At 32.8% G+C, this 22,128-nt stretch overlaps 1 protein-coding gene across 1 annotated transcript; it reads left to right on the forward strand.

Annotated features, from left to right (window-relative positions):
• The first annotated feature begins 1,461 nt into the window (after positions 1-1,461).
• Positions 1,462-3,270, forward strand: LOC100306119 (tau class glutathione S-transferase). The gene is made up of 2 exons (NM_001250912.2): positions 1,462-1,798; positions 2,708-3,270. Exons 1-2 carry the CDS (start codon positions 1,475-1,477, stop codon positions 3,062-3,064), a joined length of 681 nt encoding a protein of 226 aa, NP_001237841.2. The 5' UTR covers positions 1,462-1,474; the 3' UTR covers positions 3,065-3,270.
• The last annotated feature ends 18,858 nt before the right edge of the window (positions 3,271-22,128 follow it).

Below are 22,128 nucleotides of genomic sequence, written 5' to 3' on the forward strand. Positions count from 1 at the left end.
TCTTTTCCTTCCTTCTTTCCTTATTACTAAGTCAACCTTATAATTTTATTGAATAATTTTAATGTTAAAAATAATAACTATATTATTATATAAGTTTTGAAATGTAAAAATAATTACACGTTAAAAATTTCATGTTATAATTAAGGTTAAATGAATTTGTAAACTAATCGTGAAAAAATCAATTGCTTAATTTAGTTAGTTACGTGAATTTGTAAATATTGGGGTAAGGGGAAGCCTGAAGAGGCTCGTGAAAAAAAATACGTGGATTGAGCAGGTATGTAAAGGTGAGAATACTGATTGAAGAACTTGGTTGACAATACTGGGTTTAAAACTTGTAAAAGCTAGAATACGGGCTAAAGATGTGTGAATACTTAATGCAGATTTTAAAATGTAACTATAGGATTCAGTGACTAATTAAGTTTCTATGATTAATTTTTCGTAACATTATTTAGACAGAAAGACCTAATTAAAAAATAAAAATAAATTTAAGGATTCAATTAAAAAAGAAGTTAAAAACTTAATTAAAAAGTCAAATACTTTAAAGTTCTAATCAGAAATTCAACCTAAAAATAATATCTACATTACACATTAATATGACTTTTAAAATAATCAATAATAACTTTGAAATGTAAAGCACTGTAGGATGAAAACAAAAACAAAAAAAAGCAACCGTGATTAAAAAAAGCTACAGTCATTTAGCACCTCTAATGTTAATTTCTGTATCTATTCCAGAATGTAAAAATATTTACCTTCTGAAAAGCTATTCCAAAATGTAAGTTGTTCCAGAAGTTAAAAAAAGTGCAGAGAGCAACATTAGAGTTGCAGGAAACAATTATCCAACATTAGAGCATACACACGGAATGATACATGTGTACTCGACATAATAATCGTCTATAGCTTTGCAGCCACTAATCGTAATGAGGATTTTTTTTTATATAGTCCTCAATTATGTAAAAAAATCAGAGTAATAAAGAATACTCTAAATTTAAGAAAATCGAATAAATTAACTTTAAAAAAAACTTAAAAGTAAATAATGATTCACGATATCTCAAAAATTATGAAAATAGAAAAATATATTTTTTAAGGAAAATAGAAAAGAAAATTAAACAATAACAAAACTGTGCCATGAATGATTCTTTCGATTAATAGGGTGGATTATTGGATTGATATAAAAAGGTTCACAAAAAAAAACCATTTCTATGAAGAAAATGAATATATTTCAATTTAGAATATATTAGTTTTTCTTCCTGTAATTTATATAGCATTGAAGTTTGAAGGCACTTAACATATATGTGAAAACGGACGTGGTGGTCTCTGCATCACCAATTCTACCTACCTAATTTAAATGAGACTTAACCCAATGTTCAACTTTTCAAGGGTGGTGATACCCAACTTTCCGTGCCACACTTTCCATCAAGAGTACTGAAACCATATAAAACCTTAGGCCACATTCATAGTTGTAGAGAAGCTTGCAATGGCCAAAGACTACGGAGAAGTTGAGTTGTTTGGTGTGGGGGGAAGCCCTTTTGCCAGAAGGGTGCAGATTGCCCTGGAACTGAAGGGAGTCCAATACACTTACTTTGAAGAAGATCTTAGGAACAAGAGTGATCTTCTTATCAAATACAACCCTATTCACAAGAAGGTACCTGTGCTTGTCCACAATGGAAGACCATTGGCTGAGTCCCTTGTGATCCTTGAATACATTGATGAGACATGGGAGAACCACCACCCCATCTTGCCTCAACAACCTTATGATAGAGCCTTGGCTCGATTCTGGTCAAGGTTCATTGATGACAAAGTAAGCCATAACTGTTTTCTTTTAATTTGTACAGGGATGTAAAATTAATTATATATAAGGTAAATTAATATTTTTTTTATAGTATAGAGTAATTCGCTTAAAATATTTATATTTGTCTCATCCGAAGAAAAGGTTACTCTTATACTATACACTAATTAGCTTAAATTTCATTTTTATTCTGTGTTAAAGCTTCTCCAAAACAGATTTATTATAAACTGCTTTATTTATCAATATTGTAAACTATAGGTTTCTCCATAGAAGCAATAATCAAGAAGCAGAAGTTTATTTATGGTATGATTACTTAACCTTAAAAAAAAAACATCTCAACTAAAGATGTGTAGCTCAGTTGTTGATTGAGCAGTATGTCGATTGTTATCAATTTCTTGATAAGTTGAACTCATCGACCTTTCAATGAAAACAGAACATCCCTTGAAGCATGGATGGATCCACTCAAGGGTCTTTGAGGGCAGCTGCCCCCACTAGATTGTTTTTTAATATTATGTATATGTATGGTTATAAATTGTCTTCATAATTTAAAATATACCTAAAAAAATAATTTATAACATAAATATTGCCCTTACTAAATTGTATAGTTGAGTATTGCTCCCCCAACTAAAAATTTCAGGATCTGCCTTGAAGTGGATAGTTTCTTAACTTACTAAAGAAAAAAGAAAAGAAAAAGAAAGAAGTGCCGTGTAATAAGTGGTTAATTCGTAAATTAAATACTGAAGTTAATTAAGCACCAATTTATCTATTTAAGTACTTTAAAATCTACATTTGTGCTTAATTGTTATGGACATTTTCAGAACATTTCATAAAATTTCTCACTTTATTACATCGAACAATCATCATTGTTTATGAAATTATGATCAATAATTAACACGAATCTTCATTTTTCTCTTAATCTAGTGCATGCCTGCAATATCAAAGGCAGCATTTACTGCAGACAAGGAGGAACGTGACAAGGGCACTGAGGAATCACTCGAGTCTCTTCAAATTCTTGAGAATGTACTCAAACACAAGTTCTTTGGAGGTGAGACTACTATAGGCATAGTGGACATAGCCGCTGGCTTCATAGCTTTCTGGCTCCCTGCGATTGAAGAGGCTGTGGGGTTGAAATTGCTGACCAATGAGAAGTTTCCAAAACTCTACAAATGGGGTGAAGACTACACCAACCACCCTGTTGTGAAAAAGAATCTTCCCCAAAGAGATAGGGTTGTGGGGTTCTTCAAAGCTCGATATGCATCCATCACTGCTTCCAAATAGACCAATTGTGGGTGTGATAGAGACTCATGATTTTGGGAAATTGTTGTGTAATAAATCTTGTAAGGAGTAGGTGGTTTCTTAAGGGAGGGTCTACATGATGGAATTTCGAGTAAAATTGTAGTGTTTGTGCACTTTGTGTTCAATTTGGTATTTAAGTAATTATGTTCTAATATATATAAAATTCTCTCTGAATATAATTGTTAAAAGAAAAAGCATCTTCTTCATGCTTTGGTATAAGTTATCATGCGAATGTTAAGATTGGAAGATTTATCGGGGATGTCTGGTTTGGTTGTTTTCTGTTTTCATTTTCATTGGAAATAGAAGATGGTGATGAAAATGTGTTTGGCTAGATTTCTGTTTTCATTTTCAGTGAAAATATTTTTCCAAACGAACTAAAAACTGGAAATAATAAAATCTCATTTTCAGTGTTTTCAGTTGAAATCAGGAACCTCATTTTGGATAAAATGAAAATGCGATGACAAAGAATGTAATTTTAAACAAATCTAAAAATATATTTCATTTTGAAAACACATTTTCAGTGTTTTTATTTCTTGAAAGCAGAAAACAAGAAGTCAAACCAAACATGTTTTCAGAATTCTAATCTTTTGAGAATAAAAACAATTTTCAGAAAATGAAAACAGGAAATGAAAATGCAAACTAAATACACTCTTATAGATTCATGCTTCTTGTTTTATACTTGAAAATGATATTTAAAATTGAAATAAGCTTTAATTTAGATATTAACAGCATATAATTAAAATAATGTAAACCATTTTAAAATTATAGACAGAAACTGCAGTCATTATTTTGATAAATACTTATATAATTAATAAAGGGAAGATATAAATTTGTATCTCAATAAACGGTTGAGTCTAGTATAAGTGGTTACTAAATTGTAAATCTTTGCTATAGAAATATTAACATTTGATATATGATAGTGCTTTAAATAAGACTGTTTTGAAAGAAGATAGTTGTAAGAAAAAAAATATAAATATGTATAGGTTTTAAAGCAAGATGAATGTCACGAACACTTTTTCTGACATTCTCTTGATTGACTGAAATTTTTTAAAATTAATAATTTTGGTGGATCACATATTTAAATAGAGAATTATTAAATGATGAGTGAGACATACTAAAATTAGTTATTTTTAACAAATTTTAGTCAATAACAGAAAAACTGTTAAAAAGAGAGTGTCATTAGTATTTCTCTTATGTAAACAAAAATATTATTATTTTTTATTTGTAAAAATGGAACTCAAGTATCGAAAAGTTTATAACAACTCCCTATATTACTTAACCATTTAAGCTAGACCCCAATAAAATAAAATACTATTCTTTTGTAAGTATTTAAGTTTTTTCTTGATAATATTGATTACTATAGTTGCTTTTACATACAAAAATTGAAACCATTATTTTGATAAATACAATTATCAAATAAAAGTACCTAATGTTGTATATCAAATATTAAATATCACACTAGAAGGGAGAGTTGAATAGTATGTTTGACAAATATATAAACCTTTTTCGAAATGGATGCAGTTTTTACAAAGAGATATGACAAATATGTTCAAAACAAAGTTTCTAGTGTATTGTTCAATGAATGTAAAAACAACTTTATTAAAACATAGAGTTGAGACTATCATCCAATCTCTTTTTGGAACGTTTTCACAAAGGTTTTCCAAAAACAAACTTACGTGCCTAAGTGTGTAAAAATATGCTAAAGAGAATATAAGTTTAAACAACAAGAGAGCGAAATAGAAACATTTAGTTTATACTGGTTCACTTAACTTAAGCTACGTCCCGTTTTCTTTCACAATATGTGAAGGATTCCACTAATCAAGAGTTGATTACAAACAAATATTTTGTCTTGCCACTTCTAGCTACAACAGTATTCCCATGGCCACTTCTGGTACATCCTTGAACTTCCCCTAAGTCTAAGAATACCCAAGTACTATTTAGCACTAATCCACTTTTGACTTTCATAAATAAAAAAGGTTTGAATGAATACAACAATTCAACTATTGCTGAAAAGATATATCAATGCATAAAAAATTACAAAGAAAAGCTTTGCTATGCAAATAATAACAAAATAAGTTTGTGTAAGTATCTCCAATCTATTTTGTAGAGTAACAACATTTGTGAAAATTCGATAGCTTGAAATAATTCTTCGTGCTTCACTCTTAGGCTTGATTGTCTTTATATAGGCTCCAGAAAAATATATGTTGTGGGATCTGCACCTTCCTCAAGTTTCCATTATATCACAATTGTCTTTTGCCACATGGCAGTATCTAAGAAGAGAGATAGGGGGAACAATAGTGCACTACGTTTATGGCTTCCTACTCTACTAGTTGTACTATATGATTCTTTATTTGTTGTGATATTCTTTTATTTTGTTTTTGTCTTAGTACACTTGAAACTCAAATGGTAGGCATTTCAAATTATAAGAGGCAACATGAAATCATAAGAGTACGAATCAGAATAAAATCCTTGTGTAAGCATAATGTGATTTTTAGTACATGAATGAACATCATTTTTGCTTAATAAAAAACAATTATGCAAGTGAATATGTCCTTTGGATGTGCAAAGTATGACTTAGTGTATAAACACCAATTTCCATAAGGGTTGGACGCTCGTTTTATAACAGCTCGTTGGGCACTGAATTATGTTAATAATAAAAACAAGTTCCAACACCTTAGGACAGTTACTTGTAAAAGCATAAGGATATTAGAGATATATTACCATTTGATCTTATATGAAGTAGGTTATGTTACACTTAATGTAAATCATTAGTTTAACAATAATTTATATATTTGTTATCACCAAAATATTGGGTATGATAGGATTGTCCAAATATGGCATATTGGATCGTCCAGATCTACCAATCTTCGCCTTTTTTTTATGATGACAAATTATATAAATTTTGATCAAGATAAAACATAATCATGAAAGATCAATAAAAAAGGTTCAAAATCATGATTTTCTTTTTATAAAAAAAGATCATTTTTTTGAAAGGACTAATTTGTTATAAATTAAATAAGGGATCATTTTAAAACTTTTAAAAATTAGGGGACCACTTTAGAACAAAAAACAAGATAAGGAACTATTCTTATATTTTACTAGTCAAAATATAATTAATTAATAAAAGCATTAAATATCGGTGATAAAATTAGTTATATTTCATGATTCTTGAGCTATGTTTGATAGAACTAGCTGATAAGCTAGTTGAACGCTTATAAGCTATAAGTTAGGAGCCAACAAGATGGAAGCTAGAAGAAAGTTTATAGGTTACTTGATTTAATTGAAAGTGTTTGATAAAACTAACTGATAAACTAATTGATAAATGTCAAATGACATAGTAAGATAAGGAGTACTCCTTGGAGTAAGTGGATGTCTCCTCTAATTTTAAAATTTTGTATTATAAGAAATGTTAAAGATTTGGTGATTTTACTCATATTGTTTAAAATAAAAAATTTCATTTTTTTTCTTCAAAAAAGTAAAATTAAATGAAATAAACTTTATTAGAACTATATTTCTTAAAATAATTTTTTTCATTTAAATACTTTATTAATAATATTATTTTAAAACAAAAAATAAAGTGTTTTTTCTTTATAATTTTATTAAACATTTATTTTGTATTTATAAAAGAAAAAGTTGAAGGTATACGTCTCCCACTTGCATGACTACAAAACATGATACAAATCAAATCTTCTATGTAAAACCAATCATATATATTTGAAATTTCAATTAAATTAGGTCATAAAATTAAAAAAAAATAATTCAGCAAATAATATGTAAAGCTGATATGCTTCATATAATTTTTAACCTTAAGAAAAGTTGTGAGAATGACAATTGACGAGCTGACTACCGTGTGCGTATAAGAATGATAAATTAGATAAGATGAGTTTTCCATAACATTGCATAATCTGAAATGAAATTATCTTAAAATATTAGGTACTTTAAATTTTGGACTATATTATGTTATATATATATATATATATATATATATATATAACTTTGATAAATGACTTGTACAGTAAAATCCTTTCACTCTAGCCACGACCGGTCCAACATATTAAGCTTAACATCTTCTTCAACAAAATCACCAGACTCCACGTCTATTTCTCTTGTCACCACTTCATCAAAAGTTGTTAATGCTGACACTTCATCAAATGTTGTCAATGTTGGAACAAACTTCTCTTTCCTCTCAATGCTATCAAAATGAGTTAAAACTTTATTGACTCCTACCCTTCTTTGGGGAAGCTTGCCTTTATTGATGAATGATGATTTTGCTCCCTCTGCAGGGCTAACTTAGTGTGTCAAAGAAAAGCTTGGTGTGCCAAAAGATGGTTTAGGAGAAGTGGTTTGGCCATGTATTGAGTATGGAACAACAATGCTCTTGTGAGAAATTACACTAACGAGAGATGAGATTGGGTCATAATGTTTTGTCAAGTCATCAACACAAAGCACATCATCAACAAATGCAATAATGTTCGATGTCAAGCTCTCTAATACTCGTGAGTAGCTCTCCAGAATGGATTTCCCAACATCCTAGAAAATATAAATACAAATTTGAAGTGTTGAGATAAAAATTTCCAGCACTCAACAAATATAAAGAGGCTTACGAAAAATTTTGGTACTTGAAAATTTGACCATTTTCATTTTAAGTCTTCAAATTTTTTGTGTACTTATCTATGTCTTAAGTGTACCAAAATATGTGTTAAGCCTCTTTATATTTGTTGTGTTGCAAATTTTGATCTCAATAGTTCAAATTTGTTTTGTCTATTTTCTAGGATGTTGGGAAATCCATTATGGAGAGCTACTCACGAGTACAAGAGTGTTTGGCATTAAACATTGTTGAAAGCATTGATGATCTGCTCTTTGTTGATGACTTGACAAAACATTCTGATCCAATCTCATCTCTCCCAAAAGTTAGTTTAATTTATCACAAGAGCATTTCAGTTCCATACTTAATACTTGGTCAAACCATTCCTCCCAAACCAAGTTTTGGAACACCAAGCTTTTCTCCGACATGATGTATTGCCCTACAAAGGGAGAAAAATCACCATTCATCAACATAGGCAACCTTTCCTAGAAAGGGGTAGGTGTTAATAAAGTTTTGAATCATTTTGGTGGGCATTGAGAGGAAAGAGAAGTTTGTTCTAACATTGAAAACATTGCATGACGTGCCAACATTAATAAAATTTGATGAAGTGGCGACATGTGAAAAGACATGGAGTCCAATGATTTTAAAGAAGATGTTAAGCTCAATGTGCGGGACCAAGCATGGTTAGAGTGAAAGGATTTTAATGTACAAGCCATTTATCAAAGTTTAATACACACACACACACATAGCCAACATAATTTGATTGATCAATCCATACTTGAAAATTATAAGTACCTAATATTCTAAGATAATTTCATTTCAGATTAATCACTTCAAATAAAAGTGAATTAGACTCTAAAAATTATTTCAACATTCATTGATTACTTTGTAATAACTTTATAACTCATTTATTTTATCATGGACTACTATGTAAGTCATTTTCAAAAAGTAAACTTTGATAAGTGACTTGTACATTAAAATTCTTTCACTCGAGCCACGCCTGGTCCAGCACATTGAGCTTAACATCTTCTTCAGTGAAACCACTGGACTCCATGTTTTTTTTCACATGATGCCACTGCATCAAATGTTGTTAATGCTGACACTTCATCGAATGTTTTCAATGTTGGATCAAACTTCTTTTTCCTCTCAATGCTACTGAAATGAGTCAACTTTATTGACTCCTACCCTTCTATGGGGAAGCTTACCTTTATTGATGAATTGTGATTTTGCTCCCTTTGTAGGGCTAACACATCATGCTGGAGAGAAGCTTAGTGTCACAAATGATAGTTTAGGAGGAGCGATTTGGCCATTCATTGAGTATAGGATATAAATGTTCGTGAGAAATTACACTAACTTTTGGGAGAGATGATATTGGATCAGAATGTTTTGTCAAGTCATCAACATAGATCACATCATCAATGTGTGCAACAATGTTTGATGCCAAGCTCACTAGTACTTGTGATTTTCTCTATAGAATGTATTTCCCAACAACCTAGAAAAAAGATAGAACAATTTTGAAGTGATGAGATCAAAATTTCCAGCACTCAACAAATATACAGAGGCTTAAGACAAATTTTGGTACTTGAAATTTGACCCTTTTTATTTGAAGTCTTAAACTTTTCAGTGTACTTAACTATATCTTAAGTGTACCATGATGGTACCAAAATATGTCTTAAGCCTCTTTATATTTGTTGAGTGCTGAAAATTTTGATCTCAACACCTCAAAATTGTTCTTTTTATTTTTTAGGATTTTGGGAAATCCATTCTGGAGAGCTACTCACGAGTATTAGAGAGCTTGGCATCAAAAATTGTTGCACACATTGATGATGTGGTCTATATTGACGACATGACGAAACATTTTGATCCAATCTCATCTCTCCCAAAAGTTAGTGTAATTTCTCATAAGTGCAGTTCATATCCATACTCAATGTCTAGTCAAACCACTCCTCCTAAACCATCTTTTGGGATGCCATGATTTTCTCCAACACAATGTCTTAGCCCTACAAAGGGAGTCAAATCACCATTCATTAGCAGAGGCAACCTTCCCCTGAGAGGGGTAGGAGTAAATAAATTTTTGACTTATTTTGGTAACATTGAGAGGAAAGAGAAGTTTGTTCTAACATTGAAAAAATTTGATGAAGTGGTGGCATGAGAAACAGACACAGAGTCTAGTGACTTCACAGAAGAAGATGTTTAGCTCAATGTTCTGAATCGGGCAAGTCTAGAGTGAAAGGATTTTAATGTACAAGTCACTTATCAAAGTTTAATATTTTTAATATATATATATATATATATATATATATATATATGTGTGTGTGTGTGTGTGTGTGTGTGTGTGTGTGTGTGTGTGTGTGTGTGTGTGTGTGTGTGTGTGTGTGTGTGTGTGTGTGTGTGTGTGTGTGTGTGTGTGTAGCCAACATAATTTGATTGATCAGTCCATATTCCAAAATTTGAAGCACCTAATATTCTAAGATAATTTCATTTCAGATTAATCATTTGAAATAAAATTGAATCAGCCCCTAAAAATCATTTCAACAATCATTGACTACTTGTTAATAACTTTATAAGTCATCTTTTTGTTTCAAAAAGTGAAGGAGTGCACACACACACACACATATATATTCAAAACTTTTATAAATGGTTTGTATGTTAAAATCCTTTCCGTCTAGCCATGCTTGATCCAACACATTGAGCTTAACATCTTCTTCTTTGAAATCATTGGACTCCATATTTGTTTCACATGTCCCTATTTCATCAAATTTTTCTAATGCTGACACTTCATCAACTGTTTTCAATGGTGGAACAAACTTCTCTTTCCTCTAAATGCTACCAAAATGAGTCAAAACTTTATTGACTCCTATCCTTCTCTTGGAAAGATTTCCTTTGTTGATGAATTGTGATTTTGCTCCCTTTGCAGGCCTAACATATCATGTCCCAGAAAAGCTTGGTGTTCCAAAAGATGGTTTAGGAGGTGTGGTTTGGCTATGCATTGAGTATAGGATAGAAATGTTCTTTTAAGAAATTACATTAACTTTTAGGAGACATGAAATTAGATCAGAATGTTTTGTCAAGTCATCAACATAGAGCACATCATCAATGCGTGCAATAATGTTGGATGCCAAGCTCTCTTGTACTTGTGAAAAGCTCTTTAGAATGGATTTCCCAACATACTAGAAAAAAGACTGAACAATTTTGAAGTGTTGAGATCAAAATTTCCTGCACTCAACAAATATAAAAAGGCTTACGACATATTTTGGTACTTGAAAATTTGACCATTTTCTTTTTAAGTCTTCAAATTTTCTGAGTACTTATCTATTTCTTAAGTGTACCAAAACTTTGAGCGTTCCAAAATGTGTGTTAAGAATTTTTATATATGTTGTGTTGCAAATTTTGATCTCAACAATTCAAAATTGTTTTGTCTATTTTCTAGGATGTTGGAAAATCCGTCATGGAGAGTTACTCATAAGTACTAGAGAGCCTGGCATCAAACATTGTTGCATGCATTGATGATGTGCTCTATGTTGATGACTTGGGAAACCATATTGATTCTATCTCATCTCTTCCAAAAGTTAGTGTAATTTCTCACAAGAACATTTCTATTCCATACTGAATGCCTGGCCAAATCACTCCTCTTAAACCATCTTTTGGCACACCAAGCTTTTCTATGGAAAGATGTGGTAGCCCTACAAAGGGAGCCAAATCTCAAATCATCAGTAGAGGCAACCTTCCCCAGAGAGGGGTAGGAGTCAATAAAGTTTTGACTTATTTTGGTGAAATTGAGAGGAAAGAGAAATTTGTTCCAAAATTGAAAACATTTGATGAAGTGCCAACATTAACAACATTTGACGAAGTGGCGACATGTGAAACAAACATAGAGTCCATTGATTTCACAAAAGAAGATGTTAAGCTCAATGTTCTGAACCAGGCGTGGCTAGAGTGGAAGGATTTTAATGTACAAGCCATTTATGAGAGTTCAATGTTTTTAATCTATCTATATATCTATCTATCTATATAACTAACATAATGGTGTAATAGTTGTCAAAGTTACACCACTGTAATTTGATCTCTCTTCTCTCTCTCTCTCTCTATATATATATATATATAAAACTAAAATATTAAGCTTTTATAAATGGCTTGTACATTAAAATCCTCTCACTCTAGCCATGCTTGGTGCTGCACATTCAGCTAAATATCTTCTTTTGTTGAATCGCTGGACCCATGTTTGTTTCACATGTCGCCACTTCATCAAATGTTGTTAATGTTGGCACTTCATAATTTTTTTTCAATGGTGGAACAAACTTACCATTCCTCTCAATCCTACCAAAATTAGTCAAAACTTTATTGAATTTTACCCCTATTTGGGGAAGCTTTCCTCTATTGATGAATGATGATTTTCTCCCTTTGCAAGGCTAACACATCATGCTAGAGAAAAGCTTAGCCATGCATTGAGTATGGGATAGAAATGTTCTTGTGAGAAATTACACTCACTTTTGTGAGAGGTGAGATTGGATCAGAATGTTTTGTCAAGTTATCAAGATAGAGCATATCATCAATGCATGCAACACTATTTGATGCCAAGCATTCTTGTACTCATGAAAAGCTCTCCACAATGGATTTCCCAACATCCTAAAAAATAGACAGAACAATTTTGAAGATCAAAATTTCTAGCACTCTACAAATATAGAGGCTTAGAACATATTTTGGTACTTGACAATTTGACCATTTTCATTTTAAGTCTTAAAATTTTACGTGTACTTATCCATGTCTTAACTGTACCAAAACTTTGGGTGTACTAAAATGTGTGTTAAGCCTATTTATATTTGTTGTGTTGCAAATTTTGATCTTAGCAGTTCAAATTTTTTTTGTCTATTTTTTAGGATCTTGGGAAATGCATTCTGAAGAGCTACTCATGAGTACTAGAGAGCTTGGCATCAAACATTGTTGCTTGCATTGATTATGTGCTCTATGTTGATGACTTGACAAAACATTCTGATCCAATCTCATCTCTCCCAAAAGTTAGTGTAATTTTTTACAAGAACATTTCTGTTCCATACTTAGTATCTGGCTAAATCACTCTTGTTTAGGAGGTGTGGTTTGGCCATGCATTGAGTATGGAATATAAATGCCCTAATGAGAATTTATACTAACTTTGAGAGTGATGAGATTAGATTAGAATGTTTTTTCATGTCATCAACATAGAGCACATCATTAATGCATGCAACAATGGTTGATACCAAGCTTTCTAGTACTCGTGAGTGGCTCTCTAGAATTGATTTCCCAACATCCGAAAAAATAAATAGAACAATTTTGAAGTTCTAAGATCAAAATTTTTAGCACTGAACAAATATAAAGTGGCTTAAGATATATATTGGTACTTGAAAATTTGACCCTTTTTATTTTAAGTCTTAAAATTTGTGCACTTAACTATGTGTTAAGTGTACCAAAATGTGTGTTAAGCCTCTTTATATTTTTTTGTGTTGAAAATTTTGATCTCAAAACTTCAAAATTGTTTCTTCTATTTTCTAGGATGTAGAGAAATCCATTATGGAAAGCTACTCACGAGTACTAGATAGCCTTGCATCTAACCTTGTTGGACACATTTATGATGTGCTCTATGTTGATGGCTTGACAAAACATTATGATCTAATCTCATCTCTTCCGAAAGTTAGTGTAATTTCTCACAAGAGCATTTATGTTCCATACTCAATACTTGGCAAATCACTCCTCCTAAACCATCTTTTGGCACACCAAGCTTTTCTATGGCACGATGTGTTAGCCCTACAAAAGGAGCAAAATCACCATTTGTCAACAGACGCAACCTTCCCCAAAGAGGGGTAGGAGTCAATAAAGTTTTGACTTGAGAGGAAAGAGTAGTTTGTTCCAACATTGAAAAAATTTGATGAAGTGCAAGAATTAACAACATTTGATGAAGTGGCGACATGTGAAATAGATACAGAGTCAGTGACTTCATAGAAGAAGATGTTAAGTACAATGTTTTGAACCTGGCATGACCAAATTGAAAGTATTTTAATGTACAATCCATTTATTAGAGTTTAATGTTCTTAGTTAATTTCATTTCAGATTAATCATTTCAAATGAAATTGAATCAGCCCCTAAAAATTATTTCAAAATTAATTGACTACATTGTAATAACTTTATGAGTCATCATTTTATCATTAACTCCTATGTAAGTCATTTTGAAAAAGTAAAGAATTAATTAATAGAAAAATGTAGTATTGATAAAAAAATGTTACAAAGGATGTAAACTACATAAGAAAAACAAATAAAGTAAATTATTTTATTGAAATTTCAAATTTGAACATAGAAAATGGAGGATGTCCTTAAAGTTTGATTGTAGTTTTCAGAAACAAGGTAGGTATGTTGGACAATGAGATGTGTTGCACAAAATTGATTCCTACATTTTCAAAATCCTAAAATTTACTTCAACTTTTATTGACAAAGATATACAAACTTACAAAGAACTATAACTATAATCTATAGTATGAACAAAAGTTATTGCAGCCAACGCTAAACATCCAAATATCCAATACGAAAACTTTAGCATCACAAAGTTTATGATAATATAAGAAACAATAAAAGCTATTGTAATCAACAAACACACATATCTCCATAAAAACATTTATTCTTCAAAGTTCAAACATTTCAATCTAAACTTTCAGAGATGCACATATGGAAAAAATCATTAAATTAAGTTATTATCAAATTAAACTAGAAGGCATAAACATTGAAATGGAATATTTGGGATTTGGAGATCTTTACCCGCGAAGAACAACAAACAAACAACCTCTGTGTCAAACACAAAGCGAGATTGCGACGCTCCTCGGGCCTTTGCGAGTTGCAAAAGTCATGATGAATATGTTGTGAAGAGAAAGGGGCGAGAATTAGGGTGAAAGTGAGACGATGAGGAGAACCCTTCACATGTTGTGCTTATGAGAGTGAGACTAAGTGCAAATTAGAAAAACGCACCGTTCGGCTTGTGTTAGAGGTATTTTGGCCATCGGGATTATTTTAAAAAAATTGATGTGCTTAACTCGGTTTGGGTTTCCAATATCGGGAAAGTCACTAATTGTAGTCATAACCAATCAAGTTGCTTTGGTCTAATTTGGGCTGTATACTTAATTGATCTAATGACTAAACCAGACTGACCAGACAACGAATTCCAAGTCAGACTGACGGATCCATGATCCAGTTCAATTTTTACAACACTCCTAAATAGTTACTTATATATTAATACACTATAATATAGACATGTCCCTAAGATATAGTAGTGCATTAATCTATGCACTACAAGAAGTTAAATTTATAACTTATATTTTAATGTATTAGTTTCCCAATTATTTTTAATTTTATATATAAATATATCTTAGTAAAAAAATGTAAATATTTCTGAAATATATCAACATAATCATAATTATTGATATATATCTTATATTATTTTAATTTATACAAATGTTTGTTTCAGAAACCATTATCTTTATAAACATATTTTAACTTGTATATAACTGGGCATACACATAATTTTAAAGGGAAATATTAATAATGAAAAATATATTTCATTTTATAATTATTAATTTTTAAAAAATATGTTTCCATCATAAAAGCAAAAACTGAAGTGGATCAATTGGTCACTAGAAGGGGATCGTATAGTGACACAAGAGCTGACTATTTTTTTTTCCTGAACAAAGGCACTCTCTTTTGATTTTTCTTCTTCTCAAGCTTCTTGAATAGAAATCAAAAGTTCTTTTAGCAGCAAGACATTTCATTCTTAAGTACTTTAATAAAATAATAAACTAGTGTATAACTTCCAAGTAAAACTTAAAGATGTTGCTTCAACAACTACTTGTAAAATCACAAATTCTGTTATCAAACAAATTTTGGTTTTCACTTTTCTAATACAAAGTAGATGCTACTTCCAAACTTAAGAAGTTATTTTGTAAGAACTCTTAGATAAAATATCAATGCTAAGATTTTTTATCAGCAAATTTTTTGCAAACATAAGATAAGTACGTAATAAACTGAAATTAAATAAGAAGTAGTAAAAAAGGATAGAAGACATGAAGTAATTATATTGATTCACCCCAACCTGGACTATGTCTAGTACCTACACTTGTAGGCTTTCTCTACTAAGACCAAGAACACAACCATTGATGCAATCCTTCCTAGGAAGGGACCAGTCACCTGAGCCATGAGCAAGAGGCTCAGAGAGGATTGTGCTAGAGCTGTTGAAGAAGGCCCTAAGGTTCTCATGAACCTCAGGGTAGATTTCGGGCCCATGGGCAAAATATGAGCTCACTTATCTTTGTACATATTAGATTAAGGTTTCATTATTTTTGGGCCTTGTATTTTGGGCTCCATAATATAGGTAGGGTACCCTAGAAATGTAGGATTTTCAGCCCTTGTATTTTGGGGCACCTAGACTAGTTTTTGTATTAGGGGTAGTTTTGTAATTTCACATGCATTAAGTGAATATTTGATGTGTGTGTTGGGAAATAAATTTAATTGAATTGGGAGAAGCCCAATCCAATTAAATTTTAGAGGGGGAGGTGAAAATTTTCTTGCTACACCCCATTGCCACATCATATAGTCACACTTTGTCCTTCATGCTTTACATGCCTCATGACACCGAAACACACTTAGTGGAGAATCTTGGATTTGATCTTGGATTAGTGGATTGAACCATAGCTAAAATTCACTAATCATGATTAGCGAAATTTTGGCTCTAAAATTTGACTCCACAAATTCAATTTCAAATTCAAGTGAAATTTGAATAGAAATTCAAATTTCCCTCCAATTTTGTGTGACACTTAGGCTATAAATAAAGGCAATGTGTGAGAATTTTTTCAAATTTGATCATTTGAGAATTACACTTCAAAGTTCAGACCTCATTTGAGGCACAAAGTTTCGTGCCCCATCTCTCCCTCTCCCTCCACTCATCTTTTCCTACCTTCAAGCTCTTATCCATGGCTTCCTATGGTGGTTAGCTTTTTCTTGACTCATCTTCTCCTTGAAGTGGCATCTCCAATCATCTTTCTTCCTTCTCCATTCCGCTTCCATGATCTTCAAGAAGCAAAAGACTCCATTGATGAAGAATATCCAAGGCCTACAAGCTCCACATGGAGCTACATCATGTGGTATCAAGAGCATCTTTGTGTAGGTGACGTTCTTTTGCTTCCTCTATCTTTTGGTTCGATCAATTCACTTTAATTCCTTGTTCTTTATCTTATTCTCCATGTATATCCTCCATTATCTTGTGGGTTGGTTTTGTTTAGAGTAGATTCAAAAAAATAAATCGATTAAATCTTAGATCTACACTTGTTCTTGCATTTCAATGGTTCAAATTTTATAGATCTACTCTTGAATCATGTTTTTGTGTTGATTTTAGGTTCTATCTTTTTTTAGTCATAATATTCTCGTGCTGAACCTTTTGATCTAAATTTTCTTCCAAAATATTGATTAGAAAAAAAAACACAAAAATCTAAGTGTGAATCAGTTAATCCATGTTGTCTTAGAGTCATTTTTAGTCATAATAATTGTCACATTATGTTCTAAGTTTGTGTTGAATTTTTATTTTTTTGATTGAATTCTAGATACATTTGTTCATGTATTCTTGTCATTCTTAGCCTATCTTTTGAATTTTGAGTCTAATTCATGCATGTTATTTAGTTCATAACATGTTCTAAATCAATTCCTAGAAGTAGTCTTGTTGTTGAACTTTGTTTTGTTTTCTAAGTTTTCTATATGATGCCTATGAAGAAATTGAGATGTAGTGTTGAGTTTTGGCTGGATTTGTGAATCAAAATAAGTCTTAAGCTCTCTTGAATTGTGTTATTCAAGACATTTGAGCATAAGCAAACACAAATTGTAATTATCCAAGCCTTAAGCAACATAAACACTACTCTTGATTTCTAGGTTGAAATCGCTGGTGCTGGCAGCTGGAACATACTTGTAAAAATTACTGGGAATTTGTCACTGTGAATTGTGAGCTGAAATTTTTACTGAATTTCTAGACATCTGGAAAAAAATTATAAAAAAAGAACCAAGTGATTTGGATAAAAGGACAAAATACAAAAAATCACACAAGTTGGTAGGAAAATCAGTGTCCTAGAAAAAAAAAGTGAAAGGGAAGTGTGCATGTTGTTTTGGATTGAAATTTATTCTATAATTGGTGCCTATTTTATACCAATCTTAGTTCTAAAATTTCAATTGAAAATTAGTGTGAAAACAAGTTCCAAAACTAGAGGTTTCTTGAATCTTATTTTTTTTAGCTTTTTTACTTTTCTCTAAAGCCATTCTAGGTTTCTCTTTGAGTCCTAGCTTGCTTTTATGTGCTTTTCATTGCTTTAATTGTTGAATAATCCTTGAAAATTTGTCTTATTAAAACTCTATTGGTTTATCTTTCATTTCATTTTTCTGGTCTTTGGTTATTGCTTGTCTCTTTGTTTTCTTGTTTGTGAGTTGCTATATAGGGAATTGGAAAGGAGGATTGGTTCCATCCTTTGAAGAATTTGAGCCAAGAAGAAAGGGGCCAACCACCTTAAGAGATATTGGACTAAGAAGCATTCCAAATTTAGTGAATCACCAAAGGGAGAGCAACCACCAAAATTGAGGACCGTTTTGTAATTTTGTAATTGGCAATTTACTTACCTTTATTGCTTTCAAGTTTTTGTAACAAAAAGGCCTTTCCTTGGAAGTGTGTTGGGAGCCTTCAATAGGTTACCAAACTTCTATTTGTGTGTAATAATTTTAGGCAATTTTCCCTTAGGATAGTGAGTGTTTTGTTGGGAACCTTAAATGTGGTCATCCAAACACTCTTGGGATTCGCCTAATTTACATTTCTTGCACTTTAATTTCTTGCCTACTTTCATTGCTTATTTCCTTTACCTTCCAATGTCAAACCGCCTAGATAGCTTGCCTTTTACCAATTAGTTTTTACCTTATCTTTCACACCTTTTTTAGTGTTTATTTTGGCTAGTTTCAACCATAGTTTCTTTTACCTTTTGTTTTCAAACCCCCAACAAGAAAGAACCACAACTTAGGAACCAACATGAGTCTTCATTCTTCATCTAGTGTTAATGGTGAGGGTTCTACTCCTAAGGACCCCTTGTATAAGATATTAGATGAGTTGAGATCCCTTAAGTTGTGGAAAGAAAAACAAGAGAGAAAAGAAAAAGGAAAAAAAGAGTGGAAGAAATAAGTCAAGATGAAAGAGAGAAAATAAGAAAGGAAGAAAGAAGAAAAATAATGAAAGAAATGGAAAAAGAAAAATATGCCTCCTATAGTAGTCATGAATTTCGCAAGAGCCTAAGTGAAGAACTTAGTGACTATTATAGAGGAAGGCATAGGTCACATCCTAGAACTCACTCCCATAGGAGAGAAAAGGAAAGAAAACCTCAAAAGGCTAACATTAACCTCTCATATTTCCATGGGAAGGACAATGTAAAAGCTTATTTAGATTGGGAAATGAAGGTTGAGCAACTCTTTGCTTGCCATCATACAAGTGAGGAAAGGAAGGTTCCTTTAGCTACCCATAGCTTCCAAGGGTATGCACTCTATTGGTGGACTTCCCTTGTTAGGGAAAGAAGGATTCATGGGGATCCTCCAGTAGTGTATTGGAATGACTTGAAAAGTGCCCTTAGGAAGAGGCACATCCCCTCCTACTATGAAATGAAGCTTATGGACAAGCTCCAAAGGCTTAGACAAAGGAGTATGATTGTTGAAGAGTATAGGCAACAAATGGAACTACTCCTTTTGAGAGCTAGGCTTAGGGAGGAGGAAAGAACAAGTATTGCTAGGTTCCTTAGTGGGCTTAAAATGGAAGTGAGGGACAAGGTTGAGCTCCTTCCACCATATAGGGACCTAGATGACCTAGTCCAACTTTGCATAAGGGTAGAGCAACAACTTAAAAGGAAGCCTACTTCAAAATCTTATGACTCTCACTCTTATCCAAAGAAAGACCAAGGTCAAGGCATCTTAGGGGCTGCACCTTCTAAGCCCAAAGATGATAAGGGGAAGACAATAGAAAAGCAACCCCCTAAGGCTAGTAAGCAAGAGAAGACTAGCTCTATAAAGTGCTTTAAATGTCTTGGAAAAGGACACATTGCTTCTCAATGCCCCACCATGAAAACCATGATTATGAGAGGCCAAGACATTTATAGTAGCCAAGATGAGGTTACTACTTCACCTTCCTCTAGTGAAAGTGAAGAAGCAAAATGGGAAGAATCTAGTGAAGAAATCTACCCCCAAGAAGAAGGGGACCTTCAAATGGTCAGAAGGCTTCTAAGAGGTCAATCTTGTGACTTGACCCAATCTCAAAGAGAGAATATTTTTCACACAAGGTGTAAAATTTTTTATAACACATGCTCTTTCATTGTAGATAGTGGTTCATGTTGCAATTGTTACATGAATTTGGTAATATATTTCCCAAAGAGATATCCCCTAGGCTACCTCCTCTTAGGGGAATAGAACACCAAATAAACTTAGTCCCAGGAGCAAGCCTTCCTAATAGGCCAACTTATAGGACTAACCCTCAGGAGACTAAGGAAATAAAGTCTCAGGTTAAAGAATTGTTGGAGAAGGGCTAGGTCCAAGAGAGCCTAAGCCCTTGTGTTGTGCCAGTGTTCTTGGTGACCAAAAAGGATGGTAAGTGGAGAATGTGTACAGATTGCAGGGCCATCAACAACATTACTGTAAAGTATAGGCACCTCATTCCTAGACTTGATGATTTGCTTGATGAGTTTCATTGGGCTAACATCTTTCAAAAATTGATCTTAAAAGTGGTTATCACCAAATCAGGATGAAAGAGGGTGATCAGTGGAAAACCGCTTTCAAGACCAAGTTTGGTTTGTATGAATGGCTAGTGATGCCTTTTGGGCTCACTAATGCACCAAGCACCTTTATGAGGCTTATGCATCATGTCTTAAGGGATTTCATAGGTAGATTTGTAGTTGTTTATTTTGATGATATTTTAGTGTATAGTAGGAGCCTAGATGATCACTTAGGACATCTCAGGCAAGTTCTTTCAATCCTTAAGAAAAACACCCTCTATGCAAATATAGAGAAGTGTACCTTTTGTGTAGATCATATAGTTTTCTTAGGGTTTCTAGTTGGTAGAAATGGGGTCCAAGTGGACCTTGAGAAAATCAAGGCCATCCAAGAATGGCCCACCCCAAAAAGTAGGAGATATTAAGAGCTTCCATGGGTTAGCAAGCTTCTATAGAAGGTTCGTTCCTAATTTCTCTACAATTGCCCCACCTCTCAATGAGCTGGTGAAGAAGAATGTGGCATTTACTTGGGGTGAAAGACAAGAGCAAGCCTTTTCTTTGCTCAAAGAAAAGCTTACTAAGTCACTTGTTCTAGCTCTTCCAGACTTTTCTAAAACTTTTGAGCTAGAATGTGATGCCTCTGGAGTGGGAGTTGGAGCTGTATTGTTACAAGGTGGGCACACTATTGCTTATTTTAGTGAAAAACTTCATGGTGCCACCCTCAACTACCCCACCTATGATAAAGAGCTTTATGCCTTAATAAGAGCCCTCCAAACTTGGGAACATTACCTTGTTTCCAAGGAATTTGTCATTCATAGTGATCATGAATCGCTTAAGTACATTAGAGGGCAAAGCAAGTTAAACAAAAGGCATGCAAAATGGGTAGACTACCTAGAGCAATTTCCATATGTTATCAAATACAAAAAGGGAAAAACAAATGTGGTAGTTGATGCCCTCTCTAGGATACACACATTGTTTTGCTCCTTAAGAGCTCAAATTTTAGGATTTGATAACATTAGGGACTTGTATGCTTTAGATGAACATTTCTCTCCCATTTATGAGAGTTGTGGGCAAAAGGCCCAAGATGGATTCTATTTGGTTGAGTGGTATGTGTTCAAAGATGGAAAGCTTTGCATACCCCAAGGATCCATCAAGAAATTACTTGTGAAAGAGAGCCATGAGGGTGGGCTTATGGGCCCTTTTGGGATAGACAAGACCCTTGTCTTACTCAAAGAAAAGTTTTATTGGCCCCATATGAAGAAAGATGTCCATAAGCATTGCACTAGGTGTGTGGCTTGTTTACAAGCCAAGTCTAGGGTGATGCCTCATGGGCTATACACACCCTTTACCCATCCCATCTGCACCTTGGGTAGACATTAGTATGGAATTTGTCCTTGGGCTTCCTAGAACCCAAAGAGGTGTAGACTTTATCTTTGTGGTGGTGGATAGGTTTAGCAAGATGGCACACTTTATACCATGCCACAAGGTGGATGATGCTTCCCACATCTCAAAACTCTTTTTTAGGGAAGTTGTGAGACTCCATGGTTTTCCTAAGACCATTGTGTCAGATAGAGATGCTAAGTTCCTTAGCCACTTCTGGAAAACCTTATGGGCTAAGCTAGGAACTAATCTTCTTTCCTCTACCACTTGTCATCCACAAACTGGTGGACAAACAGAGG

This window comes from Glycine max, chromosome 1 (assembly GCF_000004515.6).
Source record: "Glycine max cultivar Williams 82 chromosome 1, Glycine_max_v4.0, whole genome shotgun sequence".
NCBI classification, from domain to species: Eukaryota; Viridiplantae; Streptophyta; class Magnoliopsida; order Fabales; family Fabaceae; genus Glycine; species Glycine max.

Bases quoted from the DNA above. Each gene is read 5' to 3' on its own strand.
- LOC100306119 (NM_001250912.2), top strand. From the start codon at position 1,475: ATGGCCAAAGACTACGGAGAAGTTGAGTTGTTTGGTGTGGGGGGAAGC. The intron at 1,799-2,707 runs GTAAGCCATAAC...CTCTTAATCTAG, and splicing joins CAAGGTTCATTGATGACAAA to TGCATGCCTGCAATATCAAA.